Source organism: Mobula hypostoma, chromosome 7 (assembly GCF_963921235.1).
Source record: "Mobula hypostoma chromosome 7, sMobHyp1.1, whole genome shotgun sequence".
Classification (NCBI taxonomy): Eukaryota; Metazoa; Chordata; class Chondrichthyes; order Myliobatiformes; family Myliobatidae; genus Mobula; species Mobula hypostoma.
This window is the reverse complement of record NC_086103.1, coordinates 123,030,578-123,047,698: the sequence shown is the minus strand read 5'-3', so window position 1 is coordinate 123,047,698 and position 17,121 is coordinate 123,030,578. Positions and strand designations below refer to the sequence as shown.

The window sequence follows — 17,121 nt, the reverse complement described above, 5'->3', positions numbered from 1 at the left end:
TATGAATTTTGAAAGGGTACATCGGTTTAGGGCATATTTGCAGGATGGTTTGAGTGCTTACAAAGAACTGTATGATCTAAAAATGCGCGAGGCTAAGCAGTCAAGCAAGCCGTCCACATCAGACGACGAACCTCGGCCTTCAACATCGAAGAAGATGAGCTGCCTGCCCTGATGAAAACAAAAGACGAGATGACACCCCAGTGTCCCACCACCCCAACCCCCAGGCCATGGACAGATACCGATTCGCAGAGGATGCAGCGGTAGCCAGGACGCACCCAGCACATCTTTAAAAAAAAGCCTAAATATCCAAGCTAATTAATTAGGTGCCGCCTGGCACGTAAATGTCAGCCCAGATCAGAAGTGATTGCGGATTGCGTGCCGGGCGGCACTTAATTAATTAGCTTGTTTATTTCGGCTTTTTTCTTAAAGATGTGCTGGGTGCATCCCGGCCACCGCTGTACTGCGGCATGCTTCACCAATCGGTATCGGTTCGCTGCCTGGAGGGTGGGGACCACTGCACCACCCCAACCTCCAACGACTCAGCCTAACACACCATCATCAGTGTGCTTTGACGCTGTCCCAATTCCAGTAAGTGATACTACACTGTACATACATTATTTCTACTTTATATAGGCTGTGTATTTTTAGGTGTTATTTGGTATGATTTGGCAGCTTCATAGCTTAAACGTTACTGGAGAGCACTTGCGCCATGTTTCTGCCAAGAGTGCTTGTGTGAGATTTTCGCTACAGAGGACAATGCGGCAATGATTGTGGAAAAGTATTCCTACTTTATATAGGCTGTGTATTCATCATATCATTCCAGCTTTTACTATATGTTACTGTTATTTTAGGTTTTATGTGTTATTTAGCATGATTTGGTAGGTTATTCTTGGGTCTGCGAATGTTCACAAATTTTTCCCATATAAATTAATGGTAATTGCTTCTTCGCTTTACGACCTTCCAGCTTACGAACCGTTTCATAGGAATGCTCTACCTTCGGATGGCGGGGGAAACCTGTACCACGGAATAGATGAAAAAGGGGAGATCTTTGATCATCAGTAAATACTGAAGCCAAAGGAGTAAGATCTATCAGTTTAATCCAAGATATAAATATCCGACTAAGATTAAATTTCTCAAGGATATTAAATAAATATGTCCATTCAAGTCTGTCAAAGGCTTTCTCAGTGTCCAATGAAATAACACGTTCTGGAATACTGGGATAAGGAGTATAAACAATATTCATTAATCTCCTAATATTAAAAAAAGAGTAACGATTTTTAATAAATCCAGTCTGATCATCAGAAATAATTTGAGGTAATACATTCTCCAATCTCATTGCCAATATTTTAGAAAAAATCTTAGAATCCACATTCAACAAAGATATAGGCCTACATTCAGTCGGATCCTTATCTTTTTTAAGAATTAGGGAAATAGAAGCTCGATAAAAAGATTGCGGTAACTTACCTATAGATACTGCATCCCTAAAAATTCTACATAGCCAAGCAGTCAGTGTAGTGGAGAAAAATTTTAAAAATTCTACTGTATATCTGTCTGGGCCAGGTGCTTTACCTGAGTTCATCGAAAGCATTTTTTATTTCCTCTACCGTAATAGGTAGGTCTAGTTTTAAACGTTCATTAGATGATAATTTTGGAAGATTCAATATCTTTAAAAATTCATGCATTATAGTGGAGTCATCAGGAAATTCTGATTGATACAAGGAGGTATAAAATTCTTGAAAGGATTTATCTCGTCATGGTCAACCGTCAAAGTGCCATCTTGTTTACGAATCTTAACAATCTGTCGCTTAACCAAGGCCGATTTCAATTGATTGGCCAATAGTTTCCCAGTTTTATCACCATGTATATAGAATTGACTCTAAGTTTTGGTTAATTGACTTTCAATCGACGATGATAGTAATAGATTATGTTCCATTTGAAGTTCAACTCTCTGTTTGTAAAGCTCCTGATTAGGGGCTATAGAATATTTCTTGTCAATTTCTTTAATCTTGTCAACCAGTTTAAGTATTTCATTATTAGTTCGCTTTTTAATCCAGCAGTATATGAAATAATTTGTCCACGAATATATGCTCGGTAGAATTCGTTGTGAAAAAAAATTAATCTATTCCTCAATAAACTTGACAAAATCCGAATCTTGAAGCAAAGTGGTATTAAATCGCCATTGTCTACAACTAGTAGATGTATCCCTTGACTTAATAGATAGTTTCAACGGCGCATGATCAGAAACAGCAATGGAATCATATTTGCAACCAGTAACAAGTGGAATTAATCGAGAATCGATAAGAAAATAATCAATTCTTGAATAGTGATGATGTACATGTGAAAAAAATGAGAACTCTTTCTCAGTTGGATGCAAGAATCTCCAAATTTCTGAGATTCCAGAGTCAGTCATAAAAGAGTTAATAAGGGTAGCCGATTTATTCAGAAGTACTTGATTGGACATGGATCTATCCATCAAAGGATTTAAATAACAGTTGAAATCTCTACCCATAATCAACATATAATCATTTAAATTAGGAAGAGATGTAAAGAGGTTCTTTAAAAAATCGGGACAGTCAACATTTGGGGCATAAACATTAAGCATAACAACTCTTTTGTTAAATAACAAACCAGTAATAAACAAAAATCTGCCATTCGGGTCTGAAACCGTCTCATGGTGCAGAAATGAAACTGACGGATCTATAAAAATAGAAACACCTTTTACTTTGGCCCGTGAATTTGAGTGGTACTGTTATTCCTTCCAGAACCTATAAGAAACAGATTATCCTCTTTCCGGACATAAGTTTCTTGTACAAAGATAATGTGAACATTCATCCTATGGAATACTTTAAAATTTTTCTTCTGTTTAATCGGGTAGTTTAAACCATTTGTATTCCAAGAAACCACATTAATAATCTTATCCATCGTACTGAACTCGAGCATAAGGTATGTAAAGGGTTAACCAGAGTACAAACTCATGACCCCAGAAGAGGGAAAAAGGTCCAAAGAGGAACCGGAAGTTACGACATTTCTGACATTTTGGTAGTTTCTGGTCAGCCTGTTTAAAAAGAAAAAGTAAATTAAAGAACAAAAATGCCTCTCTCCTCCCGCAAAAACCCAGAAGAAAGCCAGACAGTGGCCAATGCTAAATCTACAGCTAACTCTAACCCCATCTTTCCAGAAAGCAACCCAAAAGAAATATGTTTACAAGGAATACCACCCATATTCAAAAAAGTAAAAAAAAGTTACTATAAAGGTAAGGAAAAGATTACAACAATTACAAACATAAAATAGTTTCTTCTTATTCATATTTCAAAAAAAAGATCAAGCGCCAGTTCATGTTATTGGTTTTTCATATATAAATGATCGGAAGTGACGCGAAAAGGGAGAATTCTAGGAAGAAGTAGTAAGCAATCCACCATCTTAAAATATAATATTTCTCCAGTAACATTTCATAAAAAAGGAAAACAAGCATTAAAATTGTAACTAAATAACTCTGAAGAAAAAATATTAAAAGTGAGATATACAAAATCACTAACAAAAAAGCATACTATCATTTAAAAATATAGAGCGTACCTACACTACGAGATCAAGGCAAAAACCCTCAGAATATAAAGTTCTAATTTTACAAACTAAATATTGACTTTTTTTTTAAAAAAAGGAAACGAAAAACAGATCAAAGGCGAGGAAAAAACAATGCATTAATTAGTCCTCAACAGAGGGAGACAGATTGTCAAGAAAACTTTGAGCTTCGGTCAGAGTTTTGAACAAGCGACAAGAATTGTCTGGCATAACAACTCTCAAACAGGCTGGGAACAGTAACGCTATTTTATAGCCCCGACGGTAAAATTCTGACGTGATTTAAAAGCCATAGTTTTTTCAATACTTCTTGACTGTAATCTTCGACAATTTGAAATTTAAAACTTTGAAACTCAGTCGTGCCTTTCTGCCGAGCACCTCGAATCACTTGTTCCTTATCATAAACATAATGAAACCGAACGATGACTGGCCCCAGTCTGGCCTGTTTCTCCGGTTTAAAACATAAAGAACGGTGTGCGCGGTGTAACAGCGGGGGTTCCTCCAATATACCTGGACCAAACACATCCACTAACAATTTAGAAAAATATTTAGCAGGATCTCCCGTCTCAACATCTTCAGGAAAACCGATTATCGCAGATTCTGTCGTCGAGAGTGATTTTCAAGATTAATAGTCTTAGCTTGACAGCGCTCCAGCTGTTGAGTTACCGAAGTTAAATTTTTTTCAAGAGCTTCAATTTTTCGATCCCTTTTGCAGCCATCCTCGTCTAGTTCCGCGATTCTAATTTGTTGTTGAACGATTTCACGTCTGAACGATTTAAGATCATCGAGTCGTTTTCACCACACCTTCAATTACGGCAAGCCTTTGATTAACTGTTTCATCTAGAAGTTTCTTCATTGCTTCAGCAGTTAGTGGAGCTTCCTTCGATGCTTCAGAATCACCATCTTTTTTTCCGTTCCCGCCGAAGTCCTTTCCGTTTTTAACTTCTCGTTCGCTGGCATGCATTTTCAGTAAGTAAAAGTTGAAGTTCAATGATATATTTGTAGTATAAATCGTTTAGTGTAGGTATAGGTAAAGTAAATAATAGTTACATGTAAAAAAGATAAATGGTATGGAGCAACCCCAAAATACAGCTCACTCCATGAGCACCTCGCTGCAAAGTCAGCAATCCAGAGATTACTACCCTGTAGGTCTTGATTTTCAGCTTTCTACCTAACTCCCTATGTTCTTTCCTCAAAACTTCCATTTTCCTACCTATGTCGTTAATACCACTATGTACAACTTCCAGCTGTTCACCATCTCTCTTTAGAACACAGTGGATCCAACTCGAGACATCCCTGACTCTGGCACCTAGGTTGCAATGTACCGTCTGGGTATCTCTTTCTTGTCCACAGAATCTGCTATCTGCTCCTCTAATTATGAAATCTCCCATCACTACTGCACTTCTCTTCAACCCTTCCCTTCTTAGACAAAAGAGGCAGACTCAGTGCTAGAGATCAGGTCGCTTGGGCTTTCCCCCGGTAGGTCGTTCATTCCCCCGCACCCTCCCCAACAGTATCCAAAGCAGTATACTTATTATTGAGGAGAACGGCCATAGGACTACTCTGCACAGCCTGCCTATACCTCTTACCTTTCCTCACAGTCGCCCAGGTACCTACCTCCTGCAACTTAGGGGTGACTACTTCCCTTTAGCTCTATATACTGGTATATACTGGTTAAAGTAGTTTGTTTGATATGCACTTCAATCATTATCTCAAACACCTTCTGGATATCAAATATTTTCCATTCAGACAGTTTACTACATCCTTGAAGCAGAGCATGCAAAAAGTTCAAAATGTAAGTTAACCAATTCACACATGGCTTTGAGGCATTCATATGCCTCAGTGCAAGCATAGTGTGTGAACTTGAAAATCTCTCTTTTAATAATAACTGAGGTACTGCGTTTTCAAATCCAAATAATGACTTAAAAATAATATTCCACTTATCTTCCTATCCCAGTTTATTTCACGGATACAACACTGGGCTCAAGTTTTTGTTTAGAAAAAGTATTAATTTCAGGGTGCTTGCTCATCACAGAAAAACTAAAATGAGAACTGCTCCACAAGATGCATTTTCAGCAAGGTTATATCCATACACCTATTTTACTAGATGCCTGTTTGTCTCTTTAACACCTCTTAAATAACGGTACTTTAAGAGCAATGATATACTAGTTATGATCCTGTGGAGTTTCCCCAATTTATTTTCCAATTTACAGTGCCTTTAAAAAGTATTCAGCCCCCAACCCTTTGTTCACATAAATAAGTATACAACCAGGGATATTGATCAATTTAACTGAGAATTTTTATTTGTGAAGCACATGCTCCTTTTCCCCCCATAGTAGAGCCCCCCCCCAAAAAAACAGGGAACATGATAAACCATGATAAACTAAAAAATTAAAAACTGAAATGTCAGCAGTTCACAAGTATTCTTTCCGTGAATATACCTTGGAGCTCAGTGCAATCATGAAACCACAGCCACACTGCTGAGGTTAGGTCACCCCTCTAAACTTACTTGTCAAAGAAGAATGGCATGCACGAGAGTGCCAACTGTGATGCCCACTGTCACTCTCAGTGAGCTGCAGAAATCAGTAGCTGCAACTAGAGATGAAGCAATTACAGGTCGTAGTTTTTTTTAAAAATAAATCTCTATCAGCTTTGCACAACACAACGGAGAAATATTTGCCAATTCCTCCATGCAAAATTGTTCAAGCTGTGCCAGGTTAGTTGCGGAGCAGCAGTGGGCAGCAATCTTGAGGTCTTGGCAGAGTTATTTGATCAGGTTAAGGTCAGGACTCTGACTGGGACACTCAAGGACATCAATTTTCTTCATTTGAAACTACTCCATGGTTGCTCAGGCAGTGTCTCCCAGTCTCTCCCCAGTTTAAGCTTTCTGACAGACAATAACAAGTTTTTAATCAAGAATCTCTTTTTATTTAGCAGCATTCATATTCCTATTGATTTCCAGTCCCTGCTTCTGAAAAGCATCACCATAGCATGATGCCACCTCCACCATACTTTACAGTAGGGTTACAGTAGGGATGGTGTTACCTGGCTGATATGCAGCATAATACCTACGCCACACATACTGCTCAGTGTTGAGGCCAAGTTGTTCCACTTTAATCTCACCTGACCACAAGACGTTCTTTCACATCTTTACAGTATCTTCTAACGTCTTTACAGGCAGGATATGTTTTATTGTATTTAACAGAGCTTATTCCTTGCCACTCTTCTATAAATACCCTATATGTACAAGGTCTTAGCAATTGTGGAGCCATGAACTTGACCTCCAGTGGCATCTACTAACTTCTGCAGCTCACCTCTTACAAGTGGCATTCTTTTCTGGTGACTAAGTTTAGAGGGGCAGTCTGATCTAGGCAGTGTGGCTGTGGTTTCACAATGGATTGCACGGAGCTCAAAGGTATGTTCAATGCCTTTGAGATGTCTTGTACTCTTTCCTAGATTTGTGCTTCTCTATTATCATTTCCCTGAGTCATCTTGAATGCTCTTTTGTCTTCATTTTCGTTTGGTTCTGCAGCCTTACAATTTTGGTTTTTAATCTTTAGTAAATTGTGGACAGGCTTTGGAATTTTTTTTGATTTGACATGATGCACAATGTTTTGCAGATTACCTCTAAAGAATCCAACTTCAACACATTTTAAATGTAGAAAACAAGACAGTAAAAGATGAAAATAGTTATGGGGGCTGAATACTTTTTCAAGGAACTGTATACTTTGCAATGGAGATATTTTAACTTGGAACAGTATGCTATATATAGTGGAACAGATTTCAATGCTAAAGCTCAAACTGAAAGTGCAATAACAAATGATGAGATAAGACTTTGAAAAATTATGCAAGTCACTTCAACTAACTATATTTGTAATACCTTACTATGCTTAATTGATAAGTGTTTCCTGAATCCAATCTCCTTCAGAAAGCTAGACAAATTTGTTCAATTTTTTCCTAAAAGACAATTGCATCAACTACCATTGATCACTGTTTGACAAGCTGAACTTCATAAGCTCCCTAGGAAATTCCTAACCAGTTCTTCTGCATCAGTTAGGACCAAGTGGTTAAAAGATATCAATATTTTTATGGATATGCATTGCTGTTCAATGATGGGCTGGTCTTTTAAGATACAAACTGCAGCTTTCATATGTACAAGGCCTTAAATAGAATGCTATTCAAAATAATTGGAGTTTTGATTTTGAAAGCAAATAGCAAGCCTGAAGGATTCAATTTGTATCTAAGAGTATTTATTTTTCTCTCTCAATTCCTATTTAATCAGCAATGGAAGAGGTATTAGTCATACTAACTCTTTACTGGAATTAAGGGACTAATACAGCATGCAAGTTTACTAACAAAACATTGTAACTTTAACAACCAAATGGCATTTGTCATTACTGTACAAGATCAGCTAAATTTGCAATGCCAGTGGAGACGAAGTCTGAGAACTTTACATCTCAACTCACTGGCAGTCTTGTTTATATCAAAGGGTCCCTTTCTGCATTACTAACTGCAGCTCCTGGACCTGCATCATAAAGGGAGAAATAATGGATCCTGAGAGATGGATTGTCATATTCTTTCACATTCATTGTGACTTTTTAATAAATAAAGTTCAACAGTCTAACTCAATGCAAATTACCTGCTAGCAGCTGTTGAAGAATCTTTAACTTTCTTTCCTTCCAATGAAGCTAGATGCTGTTCTAATGCATCAAGAAGGCTACTTGGTGCCTATAATGAAAAGAACTGTAATATTAAGATTCAAAGTTCATTTATCAAAATACATATATGTCACCATATAAAACCACGAGTTTCATTTTCTTGTGGGCATATTCAATAAATCCAATAACCATAATAGAATCAATGAAAGACTGCACCAACAGGGCAGACAACCTGTGTGCAAGAGATAACAAACTAAGCAAATACAAAAAGAAAGTAAGAAAGAAAAACTAATAATAAATTTTAACACTCCAATTCCTTCAGCCAGGAAATGTTCTGAAAAAACAATTTAAAGTAAGTCATTCTGTCAAGATGGCAGCCATTATAAACTGATCATGAAAATTAATCAACTTCTGTTACTGAGTGTGCCAAATAAATTTAATTTTCCACATGGTCACATTTCACTGGTTTAAGAAATCCCACTGGTAAAAGAAATCCCATTTTGCAATTAACTAATATTAAACACGTTTTTTGAAAAGATGCTTAGTTCTATTATTTGTAAATTTCAAACATGAATTGGCAGCGATTGGAAATAACACAAATTTAAAATTGAACATTTTCAGTACACCACAGCTGAAGGTGTTTGCCTCAATAGACAAACTTTGTAAGGAAGTGTCATCTGGAAGGCAACACTTTAAAACTGGAAAATCTAAACTAAGTCATATCATGAGGAAATGCTTCCAACTTTTAAAGCACAATGGAAAATAAAAACAAAGATTTTCCCCTTTATACTAACTTTAAATATACAGCCTGAGCCCAGATAACAAACAGGTTTCATCTTCAAAAATGTCCAAAGTTGATTTTGCTTGTAAATTAGAAAATGCATAGTAATTATCTTACAATAATCATAGGTCTACAGTATTGCAATAGATGGCATCAAAAACATTTGTGTGACTTAAGGAGGAATAATTACCAAAATCTGAGATGGAGGTTTGGGGGGGGGGGGGGGCGGTCGCAGAAAACAGTTCTGCCATTGATAGGAATAAGCATATGTATATACAATGGACTTGTGCATTTAATATTCTAGAAGCTCATTCATACTTAGGGGATTCCATAGGCTGGGCCCTCGTAACCCAAGGACAGTATTTTTTTACCATTTAAAATATGTATTCATGATTGGAAAACCACTTTTCGTTTTCATTATTTTAGTTGACACAATTTTAAATAGAAAGCAACATTAATGACTAATTACGTGAATATACTACTACAACATAGAATAAAAGGGTGGTGAATCTGTGGAATTTGTTGCCATGTGCAGCTGTGGAGGCCAGGTCGCTGGGTGTATTTATGGCAGAGATTGACAGGTTCTTGATTGGACATGGCATCAAAGGTTATGGGGAGAAGACCAGGAACTGGGGTTGAGAGGAAGAAAACAGTCAGCCAGGATTGAATGGCAGAGCAGACTCAAATGGGCCAGATGGCCTAATTCTGCTCCAATGTCTTATGGTCTAAAAAATTTGGCTAAAAATTTAACCTCTGAAATATATAATTTCAAGATCAATTACTATCCCGTTTCAATTTAAAATAAATGTGTCATCTTTTGTTTTTCCTTATCAAAAGTACATGTTTTTTTTTTAAGATTTTGCAATTGCAATGACATGGAAATGGAGTTAAATGAGAGCAGAAACCAAATCTGAAGAAACAACAAAAACAGGCTGCACAATAAGAAATGAAGGGGACATTGATGAAATGAATATGTCAATATGTACAAAATAAAGTGGTAGATGAATACATCTTTGAAATTGCAAGAAAAAAGCCCAGCATTTACTTCAGGCAGCCTGCTCAAAGTAACTTTTTCATTGCAAAGGGTTGGCAATAAAAAAAAAGCTGTTTAGCAGTTAAGCAAATATACTCAAAGCAAAGAAATGTAGATGTGGAAATCTGAAATAAAATCTGAAAGGACTGGAAATTTTTAGCATGTAGAGAAAGGAACAGAGCTACCCTACTTTGGAAAGTCAGTGACCAGAAATGCTTCTCTCTCCACAGATGGCGCCTGACCAGATCAGTATTTCCTATGTTTTCCTGTCTTGTAATGGGCAAATACATTCAATCTCCAGAAGTTTAAATGACTCCAAGAGACTGTAAAGATTTTCCAGAATAATGATTACATTTCAAAAGTGATTGTAATCACAAAGCATTTACAATACTGAACCTTTTCTCACTTGCCTCTTCAGCAGATTCCTGGGAATGAAGGGGTTATCTTAAGAGCAAAATCATACCTACATTACTTGGAGGTCAAAAGATAAGGGACAGTTTTATTTCAGTAATCAGTACAAAAAGGTGGTGATGTTAAAACTTATTTTTTTAAATCCTTTAAATGTTCCCCTATGTTTAAGAGGTGTAATTGCGAAGAAAACTCATCAAGCTTGATGAGGGTGGAAATGGATTTAACATTTTTTTTAAAAACTCTTAAAATACAGTGTTAATTTAACAGCTGACACTGTATTTTAACAGCTTTACATTACTTGAAATAGCTTAACTAATATATAGTTTTATGCTCTGGTTAAATCTAGGTAGATCAGTTCTGTCAATTTCATACCTATTAAGTCCTTCTACACAAAAGACCCAGCATAATTTGTAAAGTACCTTGAAGCCCAACAAAGCAGTGCAATTAGTAGAAACTCCATCTGTCAATTCATCCAAGGAAATGTATGCAGGACCTGCTCAAAGCATTTGCATTTAAAACTAGAATACAACTTATCAAAAACTCAAGATGACTTGAATGCAAATTCTCCAACATTCTTCACTTATCATACCAACTGTGAAGTATCACAATAAGTTTAGGAACTAAATACAGGCAATCCAATATTACAGCCAATTGGGTAATGGAAATTTACTCTTACAAAAAATCGTCACTACTCAAAAACCTGAGATACAGAATAAAACTTCTTCTCATGGAATTTGATTTTTTAAAAACTATTTTCTTGTGTAGATGACACATACTCATATTACTAAAGGTCACAATGACCATTTTCTATGAACGCAACCCACAACTCACACAAAAAAAAGGGTCATCTGTAACTAGAACACTCGAGACATCAGCAAGTGCACCCAATTCATAAAAAGATGCCTACCTGAGAAAGATCTGGTATGTCCCCCCTGTCAATTCCAACTTGCTGTGTTTAACAAAGAATACACATGGTTAACAACAAATAATTTGAATATTAAAAATATTTTTAGGACATAGTTTACCACACAGAAAACCTTACTTCGGCAACCTTAAGGAATTCGGAGATCCTTGTCATTCTAGTAAGGAACTTCTTGTATATATCAAGAGCCTCCTTGCACTGGTTTTTCTTCATATCGAAGTATTTCTCTAGCAAATACAAAACATTATAACAATTAAATGTTCAACAGTTGACTTTTTCCCTGTCAGCTCATCATTTCAAACTCTGATCGCAGACTTGACAAATACTCATGCTAGGTATTGCTGTTCAACTTACATTGCCAGGTTACTAGATAGACAGATCTGATATTGAGAAAACTTTCATCTCAAAGGGAACAACCATTTACTATTTTCATCTAATACAATACTATATCCCAACCTAAGCACTGCAAACCTCCCACTCATTTTTAACTATTTACTGTGTATGCTTCTAAGAAAACAAATCTCCAGGTTGTATATGGTGAACTATATATACTTTGACAATAAACTTACCTTGAACTTCGAGATTTTGAACGATATTACAAATTTCTGCATAAGGACTGCAGTATGAATCTAGCTACTGAAAGGAATTTGAGAAATACAGGGCCAAGATAATTTTAAGTAGCACTAATAACAAGATACATCATCTGAATGTGCAATAAAATATTTGTTTCAAACCGTAATCATCTTTCCTTGCAATAATATGAAAACTGCAATCACAAGAGCAAATTTGGAATAAATTTGTAGTCCAAATACAGATTTAAGATTGCCCACTATTATGACTTACTCCCAAAATGAGACTAATGTCTAAATTCTGACAGATCTTGCTAGCAATTCCATTTTGAACTGCTAGCATTATTCACCTCCAATACTGGTAAGTTTCAGGACACATGTGCAAGAGCAGAAATCTCAATTACAGCAAAACTCCATCTGTTACTTCTCACCTACATTCCATTAGTCTAATGATTAAGAATTTAACTTCTTTTCCACCATTATGATCCCTCCAATGGCTTTCCTCAAAAGCCAAAACTGCAATCATCCTAAGGAAATATTGACTGTTCATTTACCTCCATAGATGCTGCATAACACCCAGAGTTCCTCAGGCGCCTTGTATGCTTTAACCTTTTACTTGCTTGATGAATACACTTCCCCTCGAAATAGCATTCAGAAATCAAGGGAAGCCTATGCTGACTTGCTAAGAGTAAGGCAGTTCCTAATAAAAAAATTATGAAAGGAGTATCCCAGCATTGTAGGACAGGTACATTATTAAAATTCCATTAAAGTATTAGATGAATGATGTCAACACAGTGTAAGTGGTTTAGATGGGGCAGAATTTGTTAGGTGTATTCAAGAGGGTTACTGAAATCATTATGTAGAAGTCCAACAAGAGGAGGAGCTGTACTGGATCTGGTGTTGGGTAATGAGCCTGGCCAGGTGACTGACCTTTCAGTGGGTAAGCAGTTAGGAAACTACTTAAGTTTGAAGATAACTATAGGTAGGATAAATATAGACCTGGCAAATTATGAGAGCATGGGGGCGGGGGGACAAGCATGAGTTAATTGGGAACAAGTGTTTTTGGGCAAGGCCATATCTGACATGTGGAGGGTGTTTAAAGACCGACTACACAGAGTACAGGACAGGCATGTTCCACTCAGAGGAAGGACAAGGAAGGCAAGGTAAGAGAACCTTAGATGTCGAGAGGGGTGATGAACTTACTCAAGAAAAAGGAAAAGTATGCGAAGTTTAGGAAGCTAGAATCAAACAGAGCTCTGGATGATTATAAAGAAGTGAGAAAAAGAGCTCAAGGGTATTAGGAAAGGCAGGAGGGTCATGAAAAGTCCTTAGTAAATCATATTAAAGAGAATCCCAAGGCATTCTATACATACTTTAGGAACATGTACATCCCTTAACTAGGGACAGGGTTGGACCACTCCATGTTAAAGGGCAAAACATTTGCTTCAATGTGAAGAATATGGGTGAGATCCTGAATGAGTACTTCACATCAGTATTTACCAAGGAGAAGTACATGGAGGATAGGGAGATCACTGCCGATAGCATTAATATGCTAGGGCATTTCAAAGTAAACTTAGAGGTAGTGTTGGGTCTCTTAAAGAGCATTCAGGTGAATAAGTCCCCATGGCCTGATAAGATATATTCCAGGTTATTGAGAAGCAAGTGAAGAGATTGCTGGGGCCTCAACCAACATCTTTCCTCTAGCCACAGGCAAGGTCACGAAGGACTGGTGAGCAGCTAATATTGTTCCGTTGTTCAAAGGGGGAACCAGAGCTACCTTGGAAACTTTAAACTTTATGTCAGTGGTAAGGAAATTAAGAGAATTCTTAGGGATAGGATTTATGAGCATAGAGAGCCACGGCCAAACTATGGAGAGCCAGCACAACTTTTTTGCAGGGCAAGTCATGTCTAATCAACTTGATTGCGTTTTTTTTGGCGAAGTGATGATGGTGATTGATGAAGGTAGAGCGGTGGTGTTGTCCACATGGATTTTCACAAGGCATTTGACAAGGTTCCTCATGGGAGGCTCTTCCAGAATATTAACATGCATGGGATCGATGGTGAACTGGCCATTTAGATTCAGAACCGGCTTCCCTATACAAGACAGAGGGTGTTGATGAAAGGGAATTATTCTAGCTAGAGATCTATAATTAGGGTTCTGCAGGGATCTTAACTGGGACCCTTGCTGTTTATGATATATATAAACGACCTGGATGAAATTGTAGATGGACGGGTTAGCAAATTTGCAGATGGTATGAAGACTGGTGCATAAATGACTGGCAAAGAATACAGCTGGATGTAGATCAGTTGCAGATATAGGCAGAGAAATGGCAGGTGGAGTTTAACCCAGCCAAGCCTGAAGTGCTACACCTTAGTAGGTCAAATGTGAAAAGATGAGGAGAGAGATCATGGAGTCCAAGCTCCGTGAAAGTGGTTACACAGGTTAATAGTGTGATTAAGGTGGCATATGGCATGCTTATCTATATTAGTCAAAGCGCTGAGTTCAAAAGTCAGGAAGTTATGTTGCAGCTTTATAAAGCTCTAGTTAGGGCACATCTGGAGTATTGCATACAGTTCTGGTCACCCTATTGTAGGAAGAAATTAGAGACTTTGGAGGGTGTAAAAGAGACTTACCAGGATGCTGCCTGGAGTAAAGGGCATACACCATAAAGAAAGGTTGGACAAACTTGGATTGTTTTCTCCGGAGTGGAGGAGATTAAGTGGAGATTTGATTCAAGTTTTTAAGATTATGAGAGGTCCAGATGAGTAGACAGAGTGCACCCTTTTCCCACAATTGATATGTCTCATACCAGAGGGCATTCGTTTAACGTAAAATGGGGTAATTCTAAAGGACATATGAGAGGCGACTTCTCTTTATTTAAAAAAACACGAAGTGGTGGGTGCCTGGAATGCACTACATGGAGCAGTAGTGAAGGCAGATATATTAGGGACTTTTAAAAGATGTTTAGATAGGCACATGAATGTCAGGAAAGTAGAGGGATATGGTCATTTGTAGACGTAAGCAATCAATTTAGTTAGCCATTTCATTACTAATTTATTTGGTTCAGCACAACATTGTAGGCTGAAGGGCCTGTTTCTGTGCTGTACTGTTCTAACTTACATCCCAAGCAGGTTAAGTATTGTCAGCAGAAAACAACTCTAGATTCAAGATCAAATGCAAGTTTGATGATGCATAAAACCTCTAATAGCTCAGTTATGGTGTAAGCTTTGTCAATCAGTCCACATTGCAAAATCATTGCTTCTGCTTTGTGGTGTCTGGACTAAGTAGGTCTTACATTATTCTTTGTTTATAATTCAATGCCTATATAAAATGTTTAGTCAAGTTGACACAGCATTTAATGAACTTCTAACAATGCTGTATAGTAATTAGCTTAAATCCCAATAAAACTAACTAATCAGATGAAGGTAACATTGTCTAACCATTCACTAATTTTTACAATACCCAAAATAAAAGTATTAAAATTATAATACCCAAAAGATAATATAAAGTAATTTATATATTTAAGAAAGATATGGTTTATTAGCTCCAGCATGAATCATTAAGTTTTCCATAATAGGGGGCCATCCATTTCTGGATTTCAATCACATTAAAGGATTTACATTAACATTTAGAAAACATAGAAAATAGGTGCAGGAGTAGGCCATTCAGACCTTCGAGCCTGCACCGCCATTTATTATGATCATGGCTGATCATCCAACTCAGAACCCTGCACCAGCCTTCCCTCCATACCCTCTGATCCCCCTAGCCACAAGGGCCATATCTAACTCTCTCTTAAATATAGCCAATGAACTGGTCTCAACTGTTTCCTGTGGCAGAGAATTCCACAGATTCACCACTCTCTGTGTGAAGAAGTTTTTCCTAATCTCAGTCCTAAAAGGCTTCGCCTTTATCCTCAAACCGTGACCCCTCGTTCTGGACTTCCCCAACATCGGGAACAATCTTCTTGCATCTAGCCTGTCCAATCCCTTTAGGATTTTATACGTTTCAATAAGATCCCCCCTCAATCTTCTAAATTCCAACGAGTACAAACCTAGTTCATCCAGTCTTTCTTCATATGAAAGTCCTGCCATCCCAGGAATCAATCTGGTGAACCTTCTTTGTACTCCCTCTATGGCAAGGATGTCTTTCCGCAGATTAGGGGACCAAAACTGCTCACAATACTCCAGGTGTGGTCTCACCAAGGTCTTGTACAACTGCAGTAGTACCTCCCTGCTCCTGGACTCGAATCCTCTCGCTATAAATGCCAGCATACCATTCGCCTTTTTCACCGCCTGCTGTACCTGCATGCCCACTTTCAATGACTGGTGTATAATGACACCCAGGTCTCGTTGCACCTCCCCTTTTCCTAATCGGCCACAATTCAGATAATAATCTGTTTTCCTATTTTTGCCACCAAAGTGGATAACTTCACGTTTATCCACATTAAATTGCATCTGCCATGAATTTGTCCACTCACCCAACCTATCCAAGTCACTCTGCATCCTCTTAGCATCCTCCTCACAGCTAACACTGCCGCCCAGCTTCGTGTCATCCGCAAACTTGGAGATGCTGCATTTAATTCCCTCATCCAAGTCATTAATATATATTGTAAACAACTGGGGTCCCAGCACTGAGCCTTGCGGTACCCCACTAGTCACTGCCTGCCATTCTGAAGAGGTCCCGTTTATTCCCACTCTTTGCTTCCTGTCTGCCAACCAATTCTCTATCCACATCAATACCTTACCCCCAATACTGTGTGCTTTAAGTTTGCACACTAATCTCCTGTGTGGGACCTTATCAAAAGCCGTTTGAAAATCCAAATATACCACATCCACTGGTTCTCCCCTATCCACTCTACTAGTTACATCCTCAAAAAATTCTATGAGATTCGTCAGACATGATTTTCCTTTCACAAATCCATGCTGACTTTGTCCGATGATTTCACCGCTTTCCAAATGTGCTGTTATCACATCTTTGATAACTGACTCCAGCAGTTTCCCCACCACCGACGTTAGTCTAACCGGTCTATAATTCCCCGGTTTCTCTCTCCCTCCTTTTTTAAAAATTTACAAAAAATAATTGCAACAAAAGTTTTTGAAGGACAGAACTGGCTATTTTGCCATGGAGTTATAGATATTCCTGAGAAAGAGCATCTATTTGTGTCTTAAAT

General features: G+C 37.7%; 1 protein-coding gene across 27 annotated transcripts in view; it reads right to left on the bottom strand.

Annotated features, from left to right (window-relative positions):
- picalma (phosphatidylinositol binding clathrin assembly protein a) overlaps window positions 1–17,121 on the bottom strand; it is a 188,253-nt gene that overhangs the window by 73,756 nt on the left and 97,376 nt on the right. For all 27 annotated transcript variants that reach the window (XM_063053904.1, XM_063053906.1, XM_063053918.1 and 24 more), the window contains exons 7-9: window positions 11,502–11,608; window positions 11,367–11,408; window positions 8,216–8,304 (exon numbers count right to left, since the gene is read on the bottom strand). In XM_063053904.1, coding sequence (XP_062909974.1) covers window positions 8,216–8,304; window positions 11,367–11,408; window positions 11,502–11,608 — 238 coding nt within the window. The remainder of the gene's footprint in view (window positions 1–8,215; window positions 8,305–11,366; window positions 11,409–11,501; window positions 11,609–17,121) is intronic.